Here is a 24,578-nt window from a genome sequence, read left to right as displayed (position 1 = left end):
TACACACACATTTAAGTCTATGGAGTTAATTTGCATTTACAGATTGTATTAGCAGATACATTCTATTTTGTTCAAAAAGCACACAATCTGTAGGAAATCAATTTTGTTTTATAACCAATGTGACATTTTAGAAATTTCTACTTTGGAAATAGAACGAGTTTGACTCAAGATTGGAACACATGCACACTCTAACCTCACACCTTTAATGCATTGTCTGAGCTGAGATAGCAAGAAGGTTTTATCGAAAAATGTATCTTAGGAATGTCACTTGAATGAAGTGCCGGGATTTCCATATTAATGAATCAAAACCTGCAACCTCATTCTAAAAGATGAAAGACAACAACAGCAATCTCGGTGTGCTCAATATACGAATCATTCTGCATCCTATCATCCCGCTCCACTAACAACCTGATGAGGGAGCAGCGCTTCCAAAAGCTTGCACTTCCAAATAAACTTTTTGGACTATAAACCGGAGTCGTGTGATTTTTAACTTTGTCCCACATCATAACTAATTCTGTTCACGGGATAATAACATAACACGTTATCACAGCCGTACACGTCAACTTGGCCCACGATGTCATTAAAGTCCGCCTGAGTCATCGTCAAGATGGCCGCCCAGGCCGCCCAGCTGGAGACACGGGCTGCTCTCGTCACATCGCCGCTTCCTTGTTCTCCTGTGTGACGAATGACGTCAGCTGGGGTAATATGGCGGCGGACTCTTCCGGGCTGTGAGTAAAACACGAACAAACAGTACATCCACATCAGAGAGTGAGAGTGAGAGTGAGAGTGAGAGTGAGAGTGAATGTGAATGAATGAATGAATGAATGAATGTTTATTATATACTGTCTATCTATACCCCAGAGAGAGAGAGAGAGAGAGAGAGAGAATGTTTATTATATACTGTCCATCTACATCCCAGAGAGAGGGGATGTATTATAGACTATACACCTATCCTCCAAAGAGAGTGAATGTTTATTATATATTGTTCACCTCTGCAACAGAGAGCAAGTGAATGTTTATTAATTACAGTACACCTATACCCCAGAGAGACTGAATGTTTATTATGTACTGTATAACCTATATTCCAGCGAGACTGAATGTTTATAAATATTGTACATCGATACCCCAGAGGTAGAGTGAATGTTTCTTAATTACTGTACACCTATACCCCTGAGAGACAGTTAATGTTTATTATATACTGTACACCTATACTCTGCAGAGTGTGAATGTATAGTATACACTGTATACCTATAGCGCAGAGAGTGAGCGAATGTTTATTATATTCTGTGCACCCACACCCCAGAGAGACTGAATGTTTATTATATACTGTGCACCTATACCCCAGAGAGACAGTGAATGTTCATTAAGTATTGCACATCTATACCTCAGAGAGAGAGTGGATGTTTATGATATGCCATACACTTTTGCCCCAAAGAAGGCATGAATGTTTATTGTATACTGTTCACCTAGACAACAGAAAGAGTGTGAATGTTTACTATATACTGTACACGTATACCCCAGAGAGAGAATGATTGTTTATTGTACATCTGTACCTCAGAGAGAGAGATAGAGAATGAATGTTTATGATATACTGTACACTTATGCCCCAGAGAAGGCATGAATGTTTATTGTACACTGTTCACCTATACAACAGAGAGAGTGAATGTTTATTATATATTGTACACCTATACCCCAGAGACAGTGAATGTCTATTGTATATTCTTCAATCATACTCCAGAGAGAGTGAAAATTTATTATATACTATACCCCAAAAAGAGAATGAATGTATTGTATATACTGTATACCTAAACCCTGGAGAGGGAAAGTTTATTATATACTGTACATCTACACCCCAGAGAGCATGTGAGTGTTTATTATATGTTGTACAACCACAGCCCGGAGAGAGAATGGGAATGTGTATTATATACTGTATACCTACAGTATATAATACATTGAAAGTGAATATTTATTCTATACTGTACACTTTTACTCCAGAAAGAGAAAGTGAATGTTTATTATATACCACACATCTAGTAAAGAAGGCGTTTGGTATGTTTTTCTTTATTGGTCAGAGTATTGAGTACAGGAGTTGGAAAGTCATGTTGCAGCTGGACAGGATATTGGTTAGGCCACTTTTGGAAGATTACATGAAGTTCTGGTCTCCTCCTTATTGGAAGGGTGTTGTGAAACTTGAAAGTGTTCAGGAAAGACCTACAAGGATGTTGTCAAGCTTGGAGGATTTAAGCTATAGGGTGAGGTTGAACAGCTGCAAATGTGTTGCTGGTCAAAGCACAGCAGGTTAGGCAGCATCTCAGGAATAGAGAATTTGACGTTTCGAGCATAAGCCCTTCATCAGGAAGGGCTGTTTTCCTTGGAGAGTCAGAGGCTGAGGGGTGACCTTATAGAGGTTTATAAAATCATGAGGGGCATGGATAGGATAAATAGACAAAGTCTTTTCCCTGGGGTCGGGGAATCCAGAACTAGAGGGCATAGGTTTAGGGTGAGAGGGGAAAAATATAAAAGAGACCTAAGGGGCAACATTTTCACACAGAGGGTGTACTTGTATGGAATGAGCTGCCAGAGGAAGTGATGGAGGCTGGTACAATTGCAACATTGAAGAGGCATTTGGATGGGTATATGAATAGGAAGGGTTTGGAGGGATATGGGCCAGATGCTGGAAAGTGGGACAAGATTGGGTTGGGATATCTGGTCGGCATGGACGAGTTAGACCGAAGAGTCTGTTTCCATGCTGTGCATCTCTGTGAATCTATGATCTATACCCAGAGAGAGAGTGAATGTATAATACATATATACCTTTAACCCAGAGAGAGTGATCGTTTATTAAGTACTGTACACCTACACCCCAGAGAGAGAGTGAATGTTTATGATATACTGTACACTTACGCCCTAGAGAGGGGATGAATGTTGATTATCTACTGTTCACCTATACAACAGAGAATGAATGAATCTTTATTATATACTATACACCTACACCTCAGAGACAATGAATGTTTGTTATAAACTCTACAACCATACTCCAGAGAGAGAGTGAATCGTTTTTATATACTATACATCTATTCTCCAGAGAGAGAGTGAATTTATAGTATATACTCTACACCTATACCCTGGAGAGAAAGTGAATGTTTATTATATACTGTACATCTACACCCCAGAGAGAGTGGGAATATGTATTATATACTATGCACCTATACCCCAAAGAGAGTGAATGTTTATTATACTGTACACCTAAAGCCCACAGAGAGTGAATGTTTATTATATGCTGGACAGCTATACACATAAGAGAAAGTTAAAGTTTATTAAATACTGGACTGCCATACCCCAGAGAAAAAATGTTTATTATACAGTGTATACTGTCAGAAGTCCCACGGTACCGGGTTGCAGTCTAACAGGGTTATGTGAAATCAGAAGCTGTTGGAGCACTGTTTCTTTGTCAGATGTGGTCACCTCTGACATTGTCCATGTCAGTCCAACACCAGCACCTCCAAATCAGGATTATTATATACTGGATAGCGATACCCCAGAGATTGTGAATGATTTGATTTGATTTATTATTGTCACATGTACCTAAGTACAGTGAAAAGTTTCATTTTCTGTGCAGTTCAGCAGATCATAACATACAAGACACAAAAATAATAGGGTGATTGAACAGAGCGAGGAATACAAAGTTATGGCAACAAAGAAGGTGTACAAAAAGCAAAATCAACATTAGATTTGACGTTTGAGATGTCCATTCATTTGTCAGTGGGGAACAGAAGCATCAAGGTTGTCACACCTAGAGGTGTAGCCGGAGTTATTGCTGAGTTAATGGCTTTAGCCACTGTAGTAATATGGATACTACAAATGTCGAATCTCAGAATTCCACTACAGAAATTGGTGACCATGCATAGTTCACACTCCAGACTGCTGTCCAACAAGTCCTGCAGCATGGCAAATGAATGTGTGAATACAGGTTTTGGCATACACCGCACAAATTATTACCTATCACTCTAGTAGTCTAACCTTTATTGGCATAAAATTCACTCAAGAGGAGGAAAACAACAACAAACTGCCATTCCTAGATGTCGCAGTAGTGCGAACAACCAATGGGGAACTTCAAGCTAACATCTGCAGGAAAACAACACATACAGGCCAAATACTGAATGACAGAAGCAAGCATCCCAACATCCACAAACAAAACTGCATTAGAACATTACTTCACTGAGCCACCACATACTGCAGCACAGAGGAACTATGAAGAGCAGAGGAAAATCACCTATACAGTGTATTCAAAAAGAACGGGTACCCAATGAACGCAGTCCACCGATTTCTCAGCAGCAAACCAAACAAGTAGACAAACATGTCCAGAAACCTTAACCACTCTCCGCAACATCAAAGACATCTTGGAAATGACTGCTAGACTACTCAGACTTCTTAGCATCATGGTAGCCCACAAACCCACCAACACACTAAAACATCAACTAGGGAACTTGAAAGACCCTATAAGGATAACAAGCAAAACTAATATCATTTACAAAATACTTTGCAAGAACTGTAACAAACACTACAATGGACAAACAGGCAGAAAACCAGCCACCAGGATACAGGAACATCAATGAATCACAAAATGACATGACCCACTCTCACTAGTATCTTTACATACAGAACACCACTTCAGCTGGGACAACACATCCAATCTAGAACAAACCAAACAGACATACACGCGAATTCCTAGATGCATGGCATTCCAACCGGAACTCTATCAACACACACATAGACTTGGATCCTATTTACTACTCCCTGAGAAAAAGAACAATAAATAACATCACCACAGGTGATAATGTCACCAACCCAAGGAAAGTAAACACATAAATAAAAAGCAGGCCATACCACCAGTGCTTCACTGGAGGCTCATTGATGATGTGACCTAGTATGGTGACGAAACGTCTAAAATCAACCTTCCACTTCAGTGAGCAAACCTACATCCAGAACCTCAACCTGAGCTACAAACCTTCTCAAAACTTGTTAACTCTAATAATATCAGGGAAGAAGCTGTTTTTGAATCTGTTGGCATGTGTGTTTAAGTTTTGTATCTTCTGCTGACAGAAGAAGTTGGTAGAGATTTTAACCTGGGTGAGAAAGGTCTTTGATGATTTGTTTGGTTATGATTATAGTGTTGAATGTGGAACTGTAGTCAGTAAGTAGGAGCATGAAGTTTATTATATACTGGACAGTGATGCCCTAGATAGAGAGAATGTTTATTATATATTGGACAACAATACGTCAGAGAGTGGGAATGTGTATTACCTTCTGGACTGTGATACCACAAAGAGAGTGAATGTTTATTATCTACTGGACAGCGATACCTCAGCGAAAGCGAATGTTTATTGTATATTGGGCAGCAAGAGAGTGAATGTCCACCATATGCTGGACAGCGATACCTCAAGACAGTGAATGTCTGATATATATTGGACAGTGACACCCCAGGGAGATTGAATGTCCAACTGTGTATCAAAAGATAATACCGGAGAGAGTGAATGTGGACTATATACCAGACAGCAGTGTGTGTGAATGTCCACTATATACTAGAGAACGTGAGGACTGCATTGCTGGAGATCAGAGTCGAGAGTGTGTTGCTGGAAAAGCGCAGCAGGTCAGGCAGCATCTGAGGAGCAGGAGAATCAATGTTTTGGGCATAAACCCTTCATCAGGAAATGAGGCTTGTGGGCTGGGGCTTGAGATAAAAGGGAGATGCTGGGGTTAGCAGGAAGGTAGCTGAGAAAGCGATAGGTGGATGAAGGTGAGGGAGAAGGTGATAGGTCAGAGGGGGGGAGTGATGGACAGGTCAGGAGGGCGGTGCTGAGTTGGAGGCTTGGGAATGGGATAATGTGGGGGGAGGGGAATGAGGAAGCTGTTGAAGTTCACATTTATCCCGTGTGGTTGCAGGGTTCCAAGGCGAAATCTGAGGTATTCTTCCTCCAAGTGTCAGGTGGTAACGGTTTGGCGGTGGAGGAGGCCCAGGACCTGTATGTCTTTGACGAAGTGCGAGGTGGATTTAAGTGTTCAGCCATGGGGTGGTGGGATTGATGGGTGTGGGTGTCCCAGAGATGTTCTCTGAAATGATCCACAAGAAAGTGTCCTGTCTTCCCGATGTAGAGGAGACCACATCGTGTGCAACAGATGACGTTGGTAAATCTTTGACAGATGTGCAAGGATCCCTTGGGGCCTTGGATGGGGGTGAGGGGAGTGGTGTGTGCACAGGTTTTGAACTTCCTGCTGTGGCAGGAAAAAGTGAAAGGAGTGAGGTGTGGGCTAGTGGGGGGCTTGGACCTGACGAGGGAGTTGTGGAGGGAATGGTCACTCCAGGACCCTGATAAGGATGGGGAGGGGAGTATATCTTTGGTAATGGGATCCGTTTGGAGATGGTGGAAGTGGCAGAGGAAGTTGTGATGTATGCGGAGGTTGGTGCAGTGGAAGGTGAGGATCATGGGGGGGTTCTGTCCTTATTGTGTTGGGAGGGGTGGGGTTCATGGGCAGTGGTGCATGGAGTAGAGGAGATGCGCTAAAAGGCATTGTCAACCATGTGGGAAGGTAAGTTCCGATCTTGGAGGAAGGAGGCTATCTGGGACTTTGAAGTCGATATGATCATCTTGGCAACAGATGCTGTGGAGGCGGAGGAATTGGGAATAAGGGATGGCGTTTTTACGGGAGGTAGGGTGGGGGAGGTGTAGTCTAAGTAGCGGGAGTCGGTATAATAGGTGTCTGTGATTAGTAGGTTGCCAGAGATGGTGATGGAGAGGTCCAGAAAGGGGAGGGAAGTGTCCAAGATGGTCCAGATGAATTTGAGGTCGGGGTGGAATGTGTTGGTAAAGTTGATGAATTGTTCAGCCTCTTCATGGGAGCATGAAGTGGCGCCAATACAGTCATCGATGTAGCGAAGAAACAGCAGGGGGGGTGGTGCGGAAGAAGGACTGCTTTCCCCCCCCCCCCCAACCTCAACCCCCTCCCTTTTATCTCTCAGCCCCCGGCCCACAAGCTTCATTCCTGATGAAGGGCTTATGCCGAAACGCCGATTCTCCTGCTCCTCGGATGCTGCCTGACCTGCTGTGTTTTCCCAGCAATGCACTATATACCGGATAATGGTACTCCAGTGAGAGGAAATGTCAATGATTTGGTGAACACCTTTACCCCAGGGAGAGTGAATGCCCACTGCCTCCTAGAAGGTGATACCCCAGAGAGACTGAATGTCCACTGTACTGGAAAGAGCAGACAGCAATATCCAGAGAGTCTGAATGTCCTCTGTAAACTGGACAGTGATACTTCACAGAGACTGAAAACCATATACCAAATACTGTATACCAGTTTGTGATATTCCGCAGATACTAAATGTCTATTGCATGGCAGGAAACAATACCCCATTCTATACACTAGACTGCAGCACCCAAAGAGAGATGAATATCCACTGTAAATCAGTGATATTCAATAAATACTAAATGTCCATTGGATAACAGGCAAAGAGACCCCAGAATGTCCACTGCCTATCAGAAAGGAATACCCCAAAGAAACTATATGTCCATTCTATAGACCAGATAGCAATACCCAGAGAAACTGAATGTCCAGTATATACTAGACAGCAATACCCCAGAGAGTCTGAATGTTCAGTCAAGAAATCAGGCAGTCATATTCCAGAGGGACTGAATGACCACTTGAAAACTGGACCATGATACCCTTTAAGAGACTGAATGTCCCCTCGAGAAACCGGACCATCATTGACTCAAGTTGGTTTGCATTTCCACTCAAGAAACTTGACATTCATAGCCCAGAAGGAGACTAGATATCCAGTCTTATACTGGAACAGTCAAAGACCAGAGTGAGATTGAATATCCATCTAAATTCCAAACAATCACAGCCCATAGTGAGACTGCGTATCAAGGGTTTATGCCAGATGGTTGTAACCCAGAGTGAAACTACATTCTATTACTGGACAGCAATGCTCCAGTAAGAGTGAATGTCCACTCTATTCTTCATGTGAGGCACAATAGTGACATGATTGTTCTTGCTTGAGATAAATGCAAACTTGAGTAGCACTTTGACAAATGATTTCATCTCGCAGAACTGATATTGCACGTACAATAAGACATATTTCTCAATCTTTAACTCCTTTCTCTTGATAGGTTAGGATGGCTTCTCAGTTGGCTGCCTACTTGGTGTCCCACATCTTTGTCTCTTCTCAAGGATGCTGAGAGTAAAATGTTACAGGGTAAGGAGAGATTATCTATTGAACATTTTTCATAGATTTTGCTGAGTCCTGATTTAAGAATATGAAACTGTGGGGCTGCATTTACAGAGTGCTGGTCCTTGTAATGCTTAATTTCTGATTTCCACCAACTATATCTTAAAACAAAGTGCTCGGAGTACTCAGTAGGTTATGGCAGGATTTGTGGCGAGAGAAACAAAATTAGTGTTTCAGGTCTGTCACCTTTGATTAAAAGAGGAGAAAGTTAGAAATATGATGATTTTGAATAACTGGTGGATGGAACAAGATCAAGACGAAGGTCTATGTGAGGATGAAAGAGAGAAGAGATTGAGTGACAAAAGTTTGTCTTCCAGAACCAAAGAGAATGATGATGTGGGAAGGAAAGAAACAAAGAACTAAAATACCTGCACAGAGTGCTACTGTGTGCTATTGACTGAAAGAAAACAAACAAAACAAGCAAACGACAGGAAAAATAAATAAAATATAAAAGTTATTATATTTAGCTCCTGCTTGCTGGCCAGTTGGTTTCATAGTTGAGATTGTTCTCTAAATCATTGCAACCAGAGCAGCAGGCTTCATGTGTTTGAATAGCTAAACAGGTTTTCCCCTGTACTACTGCTACTTTTTAGACCTGATGAACCATCTGGGTCATTAATGTCCTGCGAGGAAGGAAACTGCCAGCCTTACCTGGTCTGGCATACATGTGACGCCAAACCCACAGTAATGTGGTTGACTCTTAATGCCCTTTGGGGAATTAGGGATTGGCATTAAATGCCAGCTGAGCTGTTGATACCCTCCTCAGGTGAATGAATTTTTAGAAAAGCTACTTCTCTTTCTACTCTTGCTTTAACTGATTGACTCCAACTCTCCCTTTGCTGATCCTGACTCTGAATCTGCTGTCCCAGCTTTCAATGCTTTAACCAGCCAGGCTTGCTTCACTGTGCTGAGTTGACATGTCATCTACCCGGTATATCAGAGGTGAGGTGTAGAGGGGGTGGAGATGGGGAGAATATATGTGTTTTGGAGGGAGGGGAAGGTGGTTATTGGAGTTGTGTGTTGGAGGTGTTGCGAGAGTGATAATGTCAATGGAGTTGTAATCCAGAACAGGCTAATGTTCTGGGGACATAGATTTGAATCCCACAGTAACAGATAGTGAAATTTGAATTAAATGAAAATTGATTAGTCTAATTTTTTTTAGATTAGATTACTTACAGTGTGGAAACAGGCCCTTCGGCCCAACAAGTCCACACCGACCCGCCGAAGCGCAACCCACCGATACCCCTACATATACCCCTTACCTAACACTACGGGCAATTTAGCATGGCCAATTCACCTGACCCGCACATCTTTGGACTGTGGGAGGAAACCGGAGCACCCGGAGGAAACCCACGCAGACATGGGGAGAATGTGCAAACTCCACACAGTCAGTCGCCTGAGGCGGGAATTGAACCCAGGTCCCTGGCGCTGTGAGGCAGCAGTGCTAACCACTGTGCCACCGTGTATTCACTGTTGATTGTTGTAAAACCCCACCTGATTCACTAATGTTCTTTAGGGAAGGAAATCCGCTGTTTTTACCTGGTCTGGGCTTTATGTGACCGATTCGCATCAATGTGATTGACTGTCTCCAGGCATTTAGGGATGGGCAATAAATGCTGACCAGTAATCTGACCTACATCCCATGAATGAATTTTTTAAAAATAATGCCTGACTCCGAAACAAACTTTCTGCCCTGATCTCCATTATAGCAAGCAGGTACCAGGAGGGCAGAGAAAACACTTCCAAGGAATCCTCAAAGCCTCCCTGAAAAGATGCAATATCCCCATCTTCTCATGTAATCTCTTGCTGAAGACCACCCAAGCTGGAGAAAAAGCATCCATGAAGGTGCTAACCATCTTGGGCATCACTGACAGGCATAGGTGGAGGCCAAGTGTAAACAGTGGAAGGTGTACAATCCCTTCCACCCACCTGCCCTATCTGTGACAGGGAGAACAGACTCACTGTTGGTTTGTTCAGCCACCTTAGGACCCACAACTGTGGAGTGGAAGAAACTCATCTTCACTCTCAATGGACAGCTTAAGAAGAAGATTGTGTTAATTTTGAGCATCTAACCTTAGAGTAGAGATGGTGCCTGGAGAGATTGTTGAATATCCATTTACCAGGGTGTTGCTCGGGACAAAGGAACTGACCTATGGTGAGGGGCTGGTTAAACTGGGTTAATTTCCTGCCAGAGGTGAGGTTAAGGGTAATATGATTGACCTTCTAAAAAACATTGACTGAATAAATAAGAAATAACTCTGTCCACTCAGGTAACTCAGAAGCCACAGATATAGTTTTAGAATTTGAGGTAAGATGGTGAGCAGTGAAACCAGCAACCTTTCATTATGTAAGAAATTAGAGGGGTTTGGAATACTAGTGCCAGAAAGTCATCGATGCAGAATTAGTTGAGGTGTCTCAATGCAATGCAAACTTAGGTGGCACGGTGGCTAAGTGGTTAGTGCTGCCTCACAGCACCAGGGACCTGAGTTTGATTCCTGCCTCGGGTGACTGTGCAAACTCCACACAGACATTCTCCCCGTGTCTGCATGGGTTTCCTCTGGGTGCTCCGGTTTCCTCTCACAATCCAAAGATGTGCAGGTCAGGTGAATTGGCAATGCTAAATTGTCCATAGTGTTAGGTGCATTCAACAAGAGTAAATATAGGGTGGGCGAATAGGGCTGAGTGGGTTATTCTTCGGAGGGTCGGTGTGGACTTGTTGGGCCGAAGGACCTGTTTCTATATTGTAGATAATCTAACCTAATCTTAGTAGAAAGTAAGGGAGAAGCAATTTATCTGTTTCAAAAGTTAGACCCACTGATGGTTGAATGGATTCATTGGGCTAAAAGATGTAGTCCTTTATTTTTGTGATACATCTTGATTGAGACTAGAAATTAAGATCACTAATAGTAAAATGAACATCATGTATTCTCCTCTACATTGGGAAGACTGGACGCCTCTAAGCAGAGCGCTTTAGGGAACATCTCCGGGACACCCGCACCAATCAATCACACTGCCCTGTGGCCCAACATTTCAACTCCCACTTTGCCGAGGACTTGGAGGTCCTGGGCTTCCTTCACCGCTCCCTCACCACCCGAAGCCTGGAGGAAGAACGCCTCATCTTCCGCCTCAAAACACTTCAACCCCAGGGTATCAATGTGGACTTCAACAGTTTCCTCATTTCCCCTTCCCCCACCTCACCCCAGTTCCAAACTTCCAGCTCAGCACTTTCCCCATGACTTGTCCTACCTGCCTATCTTCTTTCCCACTTATACACTCCACCCTCCTCCCTGATCTATCACCTTCATCCCCTCCCCCACTCACCTATTGTACTCTATGCTACTTTCTCCCCACCCCCACCCTCCTCTCATTTATCTCTCCACCCTTCAGGCACTCTGCCTGTATTCCTGATGAAGGGCTTTTGCCCAAAACATCAATTTTACTGCTCCCTGAACTGCTGTGCTTTTCCAGCACCACTCTACTCCAGAATCTGGTTTCCAGCATCTGCAGTCATTGTTTTTACCTCATTAATTAATATGTCAGACCAAGATATGTTTTTGAGGACAGAATTAAAGCAGGTATGAAAATATTTAATTATGACAATACTGAAACAAAGGAAATGTCTATGCAAAAAGGACGGCACGGTGGCACATGGTTAGCACTGCTGCCTTACAGTGCCAGAGACCTGGGTTCAATTCCCACCTCAGGCAACTGTCTGTGTGGAGTTTCTACATTCTTCCGTGACTGTGTGAGTTTCCTTCGGGTGCTCCAGTTTCCTCCCACAGTCCAAAAAAAATGTGCAGGTTAGGTGAATTGGCCGTGCTAAATTGCCCGTAGTGTTAGGTGAAGGGGTAAATGTACGGGAGTGAGTCTGGGTGGGTTGCTGTTCGGAGAGTCGGTGTGGACTTGTTGGGCCGAAGAGTCTTTTTCCACACTGTAAGTAATCTAATCTAATTTTTAAGAGTGGCAAGTTGGCTCAGTGGTTAGCACTGCTGCCTCACAGCACCAGGGTCCCAGGTTTGATTCCAGCCTTGGGTGACTGTCTGTGTGGGTTTCCTCCGGGTGCTGCAGTTTTCCTCAGGGTGCTCCGGTTTCCTTCCACAAGTCCAAAGATGTGAATTGGCTATGCTAAATTGCCCAGAGTGTTAGATGCATTAGCCAAAGGGAAACGGGTTGGTGTGGGCTTGTTGGGCCGAAGGGCCTGTTTCCACATTGTAGGGAATCTAAACTAATCTAATCAAAATATTTGGCAATGGTTAAATAGTGGAGAGATAAAATATAATGGTTGTTCTGAAGTTATTTCTAGACTCAGCAGAATGCTTTCTCACATTATGAATTCCATCGTAAACAAGGGTACATTGTATCAGTCGAGTATCCATCCCAAACTCTAATGAAAATGGTTTCCTACCTTGTTTGTCTCTGCTGTAAGCCTTTCAATTCTGCCTGCATTGAAAAATGTATTTAAACAGATGTTTGTTTAGAAAAAATACAGGAGGACAGATTGTTTAGTAAGTTAAACATCGAGTTATCTTCTAGTATGGCATCCAAACATTATCATTGCATTTTAACCTGTTGAATAGAATGGGTCTATATTCCCTAGAGTTTAGAAGAAAGGTGACCGTGTGGTGGGGGAAGGGGCTGGACTTAGATGCTGCAGGATTGTTGCTTTAACTGGAGAGTCACTGTCCCAGGATAAGGGATTAACTGTTGAGGACTGAGATGAGGAGGATTGTGACTCGTTGGAATTGTAGCAGAGATCTAGGGATGCTCAGTCATTGAGAATGTTCAAGATTGAGATCGATAGAGCTGCCTTCCTGAATTGCTGCTGGCCATATGGTGTAGATACAGCTACAGTGCTGTTGGGGAGACTCCAGTGACAGTGAAGGAATAGCGATATAGTACCAAGTTAGGAAGGCTTATATCTTGTGTCCTGTGCTTCCAGGTGGTTTGCTGTAAAAGAAGCCTTATAAAATTCCTCCAGTGTAACTTGTATCTTGTCACTTTGCATTGGTATGGAAGGAGTGAACATTGAAGGTAGTGGATGGATTGTCAATCAAATAGTCCTCAATAGTCTTGAATTTCTCAAGTGTTGTTGGAACTGCAGTAATCCAGGCCAATGCAGGCTTGTGCCTTGTTGATAGGCTTTGGGAGTCAGGAGGTGAGTTATTCACTGCAGGATTATTAGCCTGTAACTTGCTCTTTACCCACAGTATTTATATGGCTGGGCCTGGTCAGTTTCTAGTCAACCTGAATCGCTAAATCCAAGATAGGTTGCTGATTCATTAGTTTAATTTTTGACTAATTTGTTAAGTTCGGAAAGGCAAAAAAACCAAATCTGACTGATTTTAACTACTTTACATTTTGCAGGTGTCAGAAGTAAATTTACGAAAAAGTATATTACGCTACCAAGTGGCAACAAGATATGGACACTAATGTTCAATCAGGACACTCATAACAAAACTCCACTTGTTCTGATTCATGGATTTGGAGGGGGAGTTGGACTTTGGACTTTGAACTTTGATGCACTTAGCATACAACGCACTGTATATGCTTTTGACCTTATAGGTTTTGGTCAAAGTAGTAGGCCTCATTTCAGCACTGATTCTGTACTGGCAGAAACACAATTTGTGGAGTCTATAGAGGAATGGAGAGCTACAGTGGGAATGGAGGAAATGATTTTGTTGGGACATAATCTTGGAGCTTATTTGGCTGCATCATACTCAATTAAATATCCACAAAGGTAGGTAGAAAACATTTTGTACAAATAACAGTTTATAAGAATTAGAAATAAGGTGCAAAGTTGGAGGGTTTTGTAAGCAGTTTTAGTAAATCTATAGTTACTAGTTATCACGAGCACTGGAAAAGTTGAAATGATTTCTTTGCTGATGAAATGTAACTTCTGTCAAGGTGTAGGCTGTAAATTCCTGTGCAGACTCAGTTAGTGAGCTGTAGATCCCCCATCATTCGTCATCAGTACTGTTAGTATTGTGCTTTCAGTGTTTATTATTCAAATGTATTTTTTCCAATCAATTTGTGAGGGTCAGCATTGGAGCTCCAGTGGTTGATAACCTGACAAACCTGTTGAAGAATGAGAGTCAAACCAGGAACTGAAACTCAAAATGACAATTTGCAATTATGAGGGATAGAAAAAGCACACTAAGAATAAAAATAAAACAAACATTCAGTTGCTTTATAAAATTCAACACTAAATAACAATGCTGTTGTTTAGGATGAGGATAAGGTTAGTTAAACATCCTGGCCAGTGACAGCTTCAGAGGAAACCGTAAGTCTATTGTGAGAAATGAAGGACCATACCTCATATTGTGACAGCAAATATCTAGAAAAAATGAGACATTGACAGCAAGGAAGCAAGAATAGAAAAGACCTTCCTTGCATGGTAACTTAAGCTTCCCATCCATATAGGAAACAAATCAATCAGAAATTTGAAGGTAAATAACCACGAATGAGAGTTGAAGAAAGGGAACAAGGAAATTACTTACACATTAACTTTTGTAAAGTACTAAACAAATAGTGTTACAAAAAAGTAGTCCTGCCTATCCCTAGTAATAATTTCTTTCACTCCTCAGTCTTCACCAAAAATTCAGTTCTCCTTCACATTAACTTCATCCCTCCCTCCCTCCCTAACCATTTTTGTAGTGCTTGATTAATTGCAGTATTGATTCCTTGCTCAACCCCAAACTAGCCATGAAGTCCCACATCTTAAACAGTACCAAGATCATCACCTTCTGTCTCTGCACTATTTCCAGTTTGCATCCTTAAAATTAGAGGAGTCAAATTAGAAAACACTTTTCCATACACTGATAGAAATCTGGTATCTCTCATCCCAATAGACTGTATTGGAAGGGCTGTTGGAGTTTTCGAGACTAAGGTAGATTTTTATTTGATGAAATGTCCATCACATTCAAGAATCATACAGAGGACAGAAAGTATTGTGATCAAAACAATCCTGTTTTGGTGGAATGATTTGATGATCTCTGAACAGTGCTGATTTTGATCCTTTCATGGGATGTGGGTGTCACTTACAAGATTAGCATTTGGTACCAATTCCTGATGACCCTTTAACTAAGTGGCCTATCATTTCAAAGGACAGTTAAGAATCAACCATGTTGTTATGGGTCTGCAATCAATTGTAAGTCAGACTGGGCGAGAATGACAGAATTCCTTATCTATATTAGCAAAACGGGTGGGTTTTTAACTATTATCCATAATTTCCACCAGCTGCCATGGTGGGAGTTAAATCCATGTCCTCAGAACATTAGTTGGGCCTCTGGATTACGAGTCCAGTGACATCACCACTGTGCCACCATCTCTGCGATTGTTGCCCAAGTTACACTCTACAGATAGTCAATTACAAAGTATTGATGAATGAACACCAGTGACACATCAACAAGAAATACAAGATCAATGCTGACTGTTTGTGCAATTCTGTAACATAAATGCAAGGAAGAAAGAGAAAACATGTTTTTGCTGGTTCGTCCAAGCCACCGTAAAGTCACTGCAATTAAAGAAAATGGTGGCATGGTGAGGAAAGCCTAGCTTGGAGACAAAAGTGAGGACTGCAGATGCTGGAAATCAGAGTCTAGATTAGAGTGGTGCTGGAAAAGCACAGCAAGTCAGACAGCATCCGAGGAACAGGAAAAATTGACCTTTCGGGCAAACGCCCTGCTCCTTGGGTGCTGCCTGACCTGCTCTGTTTTTCCAGCACCACTCTAATCTAAGCCTAGCTTATGGCTGAGGGAGCTTCTGATGAGACTGTGGATGGAGTTTTAATCTAAAGTGGATTTTACACCTGCCCATATTGTTGATTTGAAAGGAGAGTAAAACCTGGCAAAGCTGTAAATTCAAAAAACATACCGAATCACTTTTAGTTCCTCATTGGCAGGATAAGTTAAATTAGCCCCAGATTTTAAAGACCAATTCTTTTACCATCAATCGAGCTTTCACTCACTTAATGCAGTCCCTTCTTTTGTGTTTCTCATTTTTCTCCTAGTTCTATGTTTTGTTTTATGTTAATCCCTAAATTATTACTGTATCTCCTTACAATACTGTTTTCGTGTCTTCTGCTTTCTTTTTATCTGTTTCTCTCTGTTTTAGTCTCTTTCCCACTCCATTTCTATTTTACTAATATATTGTTCTGTTTCTCTTTGTGCCTCACCAGCACCTCGTGTTTCTCACCTTATTTTCTGCATGTTCCTCTTTTTCTCTGTCTTATGTGTCTCTCACCCCGCTTTCCTGTCTTGGATCCTGGCTGTTGAGCTCAGTTGTAGAAAGCACAGCAAGCTGAAATTTCACATTGTACTTGCACATGTTACAGGTTTGAACCTACACCTATTTATCTAGCAGTTTCTAATCATGTTTTAGTACTGTGATAAAACCTGAATTTCAAAGTTCAGCTTTGGATAAAGCTGAATTGAAAAGACTTGATGCAATTTATCTTTAACAGTTACAAAAGACATTTCTAATTTTATCAATTAAGTTTTATTTTCTTCAACTTCCTCATTGTGTCCTTTCTGTTCCTTACATTCTGCATTTGTGGGATTATTTCTTAAATTTTACACTGCTACTATAGAGGCATTGAAGAGGTGCTCTGTAAGCGTCTTTTCTAACTTTGGATAGCTGTAGATCAGCAGGTAAATCTTGTTTGAGTCAGAAGGTCATGGACTCAAGAAGACTCCCATTCTAGAGACTTGAACACAAAATCCAGGCTGACAATCCAGTGCAGTACTAAGGGAATGTTGCACAGTTGGAAGTGCCATCATTCATACAGGATTTTAAACCAAGGTCCTATCTGCTGTATCAGGTGATTGTAAAATATACATGGATTTATTTTGGATAAGCGTATGATAGGTCTCCCCATTGACCTGGGCCAATATATATCCCCAAATCACGTTACAACCGTTAACTGGTCTGTTTCTGTGTGCTAACTGACTGCTGTGTCTCCTGTGTTGTAACAGGGACAACACTTCAAAAATCAACTCAGTGCTGTAAACTGCTTTATTCTTTAACGGGATGTGAGTGTTCCTGACCCATCCTTAATTGTCCCTGAAATGAGTGGTTGGCTAGGCCATTTCAGAGGGCAGTTAAAACTCAGCCATATTACTGTGCATCTGGAGTCACATGTGCAGGCATGAGTGGATAAAAAAGGCCAAGTTCTTTCTCTAAGGGACATTAGTGAATTAGATGGGCTTTTATACAATCAATATTAGTTTGATGTTACCATTACTGAGACCAGCTTTCAATTCCAGGTTTGTTAATTGAAGTGAAGTTCTACTATCTGTCAACGTGGAACTTACACCCATGTTTCTAAGGCATTTACCTGTTTTTTTAGATTGCTAATTTAGTGACAGTACTGCTAGGCCACTATCTCTTCTTGTGAAAGGCCCTCTAGAAATACAAGTCTTTAATTATGGAAATCACACCTAATAGTTTAAGATAAGCAGGTGTGAAAGTGGCTATTGTGGAGACATATAACAGTGAATGGATCTGTTTCGTTTAGGGTAAAGCACCTTATTTTGGTTGAGCCATGGGGATTTCCAGAGCGACTGAACCACGGAGAACAGGAGCGACCAATGCCAATCTGGATAAAAGCCCTGGGTGCAGTCCTCAGTCCCTTCAATCCATTGGCAGGCCTTCGATTGGCTGGACCCTTTGGTAAGAAAGCATCAATATGCAACGTCCTATTTTACACCAGAAAATTCACTCTCCGCTGTACACTAGCATTGGTGGACAATGTTACAGGAGTAATTAACAAGGATACATATCTGAATGCAAGAAAATATGTTTTAACTTTCATACTGGAAGTTAGTCTCACAGAAAATGTGTAGCTGCGATAAATGCCATTTTCCATCATGATAAATTTGATTATAGATTTTATTCTGCTGTTTCCAGATTGTGGCTTTATTTACTTTACAACTTAATGATTGAGAAATAGGCCCTTTAGTCCCATTGACTCCATCTGACTCTCCTTATCATAAACTATACTCAGCCTATGTAACTTCCTCGGGAGACATTGCATCAAAACAGCAAAAGGCCATTCAGCCTCTTAGCATCTCTCTTTAAATCATGATTGATCTGTATTTCATATCTACTTACCTGCCTTTGCTCTATATCCTATATCCCTTAACAACAAAGGTACGTCAGTGGTGAAATATTTCTTAATTTATCACAGGTCCAATTCTGGTTCAGCGGTTAAGGCCAGACTTCAAACAAAAGTTCTCCTCGGTTTGTGAAGATGAAAGTACTGTCACCGAGTATATTTATCACTGCAATGCCCAAACTCCCAGGTAAACACCAGAGTTATCGTGCTGGTGTTTTTAAAATTTTTTTTCTCTAGCGTGATTGTTTCCTCAATCTTTATGGCATATGTTTTGAACTGAACCATAAATGTCAGTAATGACAGTGTGTCTATAAATTGGAAAATTTGGAATTGTTGTCTTTGAAGATTTGATAGAGTTGTTCAAAATCAGAAGGGGTTTTCGGCAGAGTAGATCAGGAGAGACAGTATCTGTTGAGGGGACAGGAGCAGTCTAGAAGCATTTGACACTAATTTCATTAGTTAGCAAAAGACTCAATGGTGACATGAGACAAAACTTTTTATGCTGTAGGTAGTTAGGATCTGGACAGTGCCTGACAGTGTAGTGAAGCTAGATTCTTTTGCCTGTAACTATTCTCCAATTCTATGAACTGCTCTGGCAACGAGAAGTAAACCCCTTTACCAGAGTAAATTGAGTTTAAATGTAACATCAATAGATATGAGATTGGTTTTGGTTGTGCTAACAAAATGCTAAAACCTCAATATTCAAGAAGTAGTCAGGAATTTATGACTTGCACTGAGCTTCGTTCAGAACATGAAAACTGCATCTTTCATTAATTATTCAATATAAGAACTCAGATACTTTTTATTCCTGGGAAATCGTAAAGTTTTTATAGTATAGGTAAACTTTTAAATCAGTGCTTGCCAAACTATTTTCCAATCTGAAACAATTTTGACACTTGAAGGTAATGTGATCACCCCTCACTTGGGGCATGCATTAACAGAACCGCAATAAAACAACAGAGTAACAGTCCCATTGTACGCCCCTCCCCAACACACATACATGCACACAATGTAATCAGTTCCCAATAGAATCCAATAGAGAACTTAAATGGAATAAGATTGTGTTTTTCAGTAGAATAAGCTCATTCTACTTCAGTAGTGCAGTAGTATAGTTCAGATTGTACGACGTGACTCAGGCAGGTGGGGAGGAAGAGACTGAGAGATGTGGTAGACAAAGCCAACTGCAGACACTGCCTTTGTGTTAGTGCAGGGCACACTATCAGAGGAGGGGAGCTCATGACACCATTTGTTGTTTCATCAACATGAATTGGGTCTTTTTTGAGAGCTCATCCATATTTGCATGGTATGATTGCTTCCTCCTAGCTATGTTTTTTACTCTTTCATTCACAACCCACTTCCATCAATAACCAGTTTATTTTTGCCATCTTCTCTGCATTTAAATTCATTATTGTCCAGAGTTTCCAGGGAATAGAAGATGTCACCAAGAATTTGTTGTCTTGCTGGCCATTCTCATCAAAGACAACTTGCTCAAAATTTGTTGTTCTATAATTAGAATATACTGCAGTTTCTAAACAAGTCTCAATCCCTCTGACTAACCACTCTCTAACCATTGACAATCCCCAGTATTCATTTTGGGCTCACAAAAACAGACTGAGGAATTAAAATTGGGACACATAAGGAAAAGATTTGGAAAGCACTGGGTTAAATTTTGACAATTCTTCCATTCAGATACTACATGAATTGTTACAGCAATCACTGAATTGTTCCAACTCAGAAATGGTATAACATAACAAGCTATTTAAATTCCTCTCAATAGTCAACACCTGATGGCTATATAAAATTTTGCACACTTTTCAATCCACCCCAGTTGAACAGAAAGAAAATTGTAGGTGTTCCCTATCAAGTTTTAATTTTTCACATGTTTTTAGTGGTGAAGTTGCTTTCAAGAACATGACTATACCTTATGGTTGGGCTAAACAGCCAATGCTATTGCGGATCAATCAGATACAAGAGGACATCTCCATCACAGCAATTTATGGAGCACGCTCTTGCATAGATGGCTATTCTGGAAAACAGATCAAAGCACTAAGACCAAAATCCTCTGTCAACATAATAGTAAGTAAAAAATTCTGTATTTTCTTTCAAGATCTTCACATTCAGGTGTCAGTTTGAGAACCCATTACGCCTGTACGCATTTCAACAAGAATGAAAAAATGAAGAGACCTTTGGAAATTGCTGCTAACCTCCATTTTGTATAATTTCTGTGATAGGAGAGGGTCAGTACAAGAAGCTCCCAAGTGAAATAGATTACAGCTTTGAATGCTATGTCCAGCCTGCCATTTTCCTGTGTTCTTGGCAGCAAGGCACCCAAAGAGTGGGAATTAAATGGGAATTTATGTCAACGTAGATTTTTTTTTTAAAAAAACCGCCCATTTGTCTTCTTTGTTTTTGCTTTGCTCTGCAGAACTCTGAGTAGTTTCACACTGACAGAAACAAGCCTGGAAAAATTACCATGTAGAACTTCTGTGCCGATTTACTTCATTTCTTTACAGGAAGGACTGACCTCTACACTCAATTCTCTGATCCATTGATCTTGTCTCTCCCTTCATATTCACATACAAGGAACTGACTTCAGCTTTTCTGCTCTGAGACATGTCATGCTCACATATAAGCAATGAACATTTGAATAAAATACTAAAATATGTTGGAATTTCATTCTTGATCTTTTTTCACTAACAAAACCCCCTTTGTAGGCTAATGGAAGCGTACCAGATATCTTCTAGCTTCTCTTCATTGTAACTTTGATTTCTGTCTCAATCTTCCTTTTTTTGGGGATATGAAAGCCAGTTTGTATTTGTATTTAATTTGACCAAGAGAGGTTCATTTTCTGACCCACTTTAGATTAAATTAGGTTAGCTTCCCTACTGTGTGGAAACAGGCCCTTCGGCCCAACAAGTCCACATCAACCCTCCGAAGAGCAACCCGCACAGACCCATTTACCCTTGACTAATGTTCCGAACACTATGGGCAATTTAGCATGGCCAATTCGCCTCACGTGCACATTTTTGGATTGTGGGAGGAAACCGGAGGAAACTCACGCAGACACAGGGAGAATGTGTGGAGTTTGCACAATCACCCAAGGTGGGACTTGAACCCAGGTTGGCGCTGTGAGACAGCAGTGCTAACCAGTGAGCCACCATGATTAAAGTGAAGTTGGGACTTAAACCAGATTAACTTTGATTTTATACATTGGCTGGCCAAGCTTGTGAGCTTCAAGGCCTATTCTTGCTCTTATTTCTTTGGTTCTTCTCTACGTTATGTACAAACATATGAAAGAAATCTGTCCTTAAAAAGATAGAGACCTTTTCTCAAGACTTTTCACTTTTTGTTTAATTACCCAGGACTTGGGAACCTATGGTGTCTTTTTCTTTCTTCATGACAATACCTTCACCACTTCGAGTTTATTGTCAACTAATTATCATACTTTTCTCATGTAATATAATTGTTATGATTGTTTGCAATTTGGAAGTTTTACATTTGTCCTGATAAGTTCAAGATGAAAATCTTTGACAATATGTCTTCCTTTTCAGTGATCAAACAAGCAATTAAGTCATTTTCTAGGAAAATCCATGGAGTTAAATCAAGGCCTGAGAAGTTCAGACTAGAGTCTTTGAACAAAATAACTTTTAGAATTGGAACTTGATTCTAATTAATTGCTGGAACCAAAATTTTCAAATCACCAAGGTCGCTTTACCAAATGAATAGTAATTCGTTTTTTTAAGTGTTATTAGTTCAAACCACACACATATTCGAAACTTCTGATGGTCAGGTTCTAATCAGCCACCTGAGGTCAGCCTGATTGTTTGATATTTTACAATTTACTGTACTCTTAGATTTGTTAGACTATAATGAGGTCCTTCTTTTCTATCACAAACATGGCAGTTTTTGTTACAAACCGCTTTCCTTGAGAAGTCTTTCATACATGTCTTATCTCTAGAAAACACAACTACCTAGTGAAATGACCTTGGTGATTTAACCATTTTAGCATCAGCTCTTAGGCAGAATCATCTGTTAGTTCTAAAGGTAATTTTGTTCAAAGACTCCGGTCTGAATTTTTTTATCCTTGGGAGTTATCCCAGAAAACAGTGGAAGCTTGCTGTGAGCAGTCACTGCATGCTTCCTACATTACAAATCAAGAATTTCTTTATTCAGTGCAGAGTGGTTTAGGACTTCATGAAGTTGTGAAAGCTATGATAGAAATGCAATTTTTTTTAACAGAGTTAAAAATCCCACAACAGGTTATAGTCCAACAGGTTTATTTGGAAGCACTAGCTTATAGATAAACTGATGAAAATACCATTTAAAAATTACAAGGGAGTCAGGACACTTTTCCAGAGTCTTGAAAAGAAAAATGCTACTTGCTTTTGAAATTTATATACAAAAGCTTAGTTTGTTTCTTTCATTTTATTTATTCAAGGAGTGAGGAAAAAATGTCCGTTAGTATGTGACTGTATTTGTTTGCTGTTAGATCATTTGGTTTTCATATTTTGAATTAAGGCTTCTGGATTTTTTTCGAGGTCTGAAATATAGTCTTGTAGAGGAAGTAAACTAATCCATTGTTTAAAAGCAATTAACAATGGGGCTTGTTGGCTGTTGATCAAGCATACTACAAAAGCTTGTAAATCTCATAGGTCAGATGGACACTCTGAAAGCTTCATAAAATGTAACAACTTTGATGTAAAGTTGCATTAAATGTCAAAACTAGAAATTGTTCAATATATTTTGTCAGCATTAACACATTTGTCATTCATTTTGCTTTATAGGCAATTCGAGGTGCAGGCCATTATGTGTATGCTGATCAACCAGAAGACTTCAATCAAACAGTACTGGGAATCTGTAGTACTATAGACTAATAATTGTACTGAGAATTTACTGTTGTGTGTACTCTAACAATCACAACACCAAGAATCTGCTTTCCTGTACATTGCCAATCAGACAGTGCTAAGAATCTGCAGTTCTGTATATTAATCATTCAAACTTGGATTTCTATAGCACTTCTAACTAACCTCTGCATTTCTAATTCAAGATGTAATGTTTGCAAGCAAGGAAGTCAATGTAACTACATTAGTTTAGCATCAGAAGTTGCATAATTCTTTCTGAAACTTTGAAATTCAAACTGAAACTCATGCTGATTTCTTTTATCTTTGTTGAAACATTGTTTTGAACCTATTTAGTATTATTATACTAAGTTTTATTTTTGATTACCTCTGCCATTACAGTATTTAATTGTGCAATATTAATTCTGATATCTTATAACTATTTAATATATTTGTACAATTTTAATGGTCTGATTACAAAGATTTTTGCTTTGATTGAAATTGTAAAAGCTTTTAAGAGAAATTTATTAATTTAAATTTACACTTAAAATACGCCTTAGACAACAGATTATTTAAAAATATGTTTTGCCCTAGTCTTCCGTTCATTTTCTCTGTATTATTTGCTCGCATAAGTGAAGTCACTGCACTCCAACCAGGTAATTTAATGCATGAACACCCTGAGGCATTTCTGAGAAATTTGATAAATTGCTGTGTCACTGAGGATCTTTTTATGTCTTAGTCTAAGATTGTGATAACCAATTGCTGCTCAGTTCCCTCTTCCAAAGAATTCACAGCAAGAATCACATTCTATTGATACTTTGATCTGTGTTTGTAATTGGATGTCTGTAGACACTTCTAGCACTAGTTCAACAATCAGAACTCTGCATTACTGAAATTCTTCTGAAGTTTAATGTACATCACCTCGGTATAGAGTGAAAGATGAAGATAAAACAATTGATATCCTCGGTAACAGAATAGCGCTCGTATTGCTGGAAGCTAACCTATGGTCATTGACCATTGCTTTCTGCTTTCTTTCAATCTGATGGACTGATTGGATATTGCCTTGGCCATGGCAACAACAGGACTGCAATGAGAAACATAGGCAAAAAATATGTTCTGTAGATTGTAAGCCAGTTATTAAATGGAATGAAAGGATTCATGCATCTGTGTGCTGCAGAGATACATGTTATGGACCAGGCCAGACCCCTCAAAACATTTCAAGAAGATAGCCTCAGACCCTAACTTTTATAGTTGTTTTAAGCAGGTATAAAGTAGATATTCTAAGAGTAATGCAGTTGTCCCAGTTCTAAACAAAACAGAATTTATTTATAGGTTA

The 24,578-nt window shown here is 40.4% G+C and overlaps 1 protein-coding gene across 1 annotated transcript; it reads left to right on the top strand.

Annotated features, from left to right (window-relative positions):
• Positions 1-688: 688 nt before the first annotated feature.
• Positions 689-23,625, top strand: abhd5a (abhydrolase domain containing 5a). The gene is made up of 7 exons (XM_060824238.1): positions 689-728; positions 8,172-8,257; positions 13,655-14,027; positions 17,805-17,959; positions 18,477-18,591; positions 20,294-20,480; positions 23,189-23,625. The coding sequence occupies exons 1-7, from the start codon at positions 706-708 to the stop codon at positions 23,276-23,278; spliced, it is 1,029 nt and encodes a 342-aa protein (XP_060680221.1). The 5' UTR covers positions 689-705; the 3' UTR covers positions 23,279-23,625.
• Positions 23,626-24,578: the final 953 nt, after the last annotated feature.

Source organism: Hemiscyllium ocellatum, chromosome 4 (genome assembly GCF_020745735.1).
Source record: "Hemiscyllium ocellatum isolate sHemOce1 chromosome 4, sHemOce1.pat.X.cur, whole genome shotgun sequence".
NCBI lineage: Eukaryota > Metazoa > Chordata > Chondrichthyes > Orectolobiformes > Hemiscylliidae > Hemiscyllium > Hemiscyllium ocellatum.
The sequence above is the reverse complement of the archived record's forward strand: the minus strand, read 5'-3'. Positions and strand labels throughout refer to the sequence as shown.

Bases quoted from the DNA above. Each gene is read 5' to 3' on its own strand.
- abhd5a (XM_060824238.1), top strand. From the start codon at position 706: ATGGCGGCGGACTCTTCCGGGCT. The intron at 729-8,171 runs GTGAGTAAAACA...TTCTCTTGATAG, and splicing joins GCGGCGGACTCTTCCGGGCT to GTTAGGATGGCTTCTCAGTT. The intron at 18,592-20,293 runs GTAAACACCAGA...ACATGTTTTTAG, and splicing joins TGCAATGCCCAAACTCCCAG to TGGTGAAGTTGCTTTCAAGA.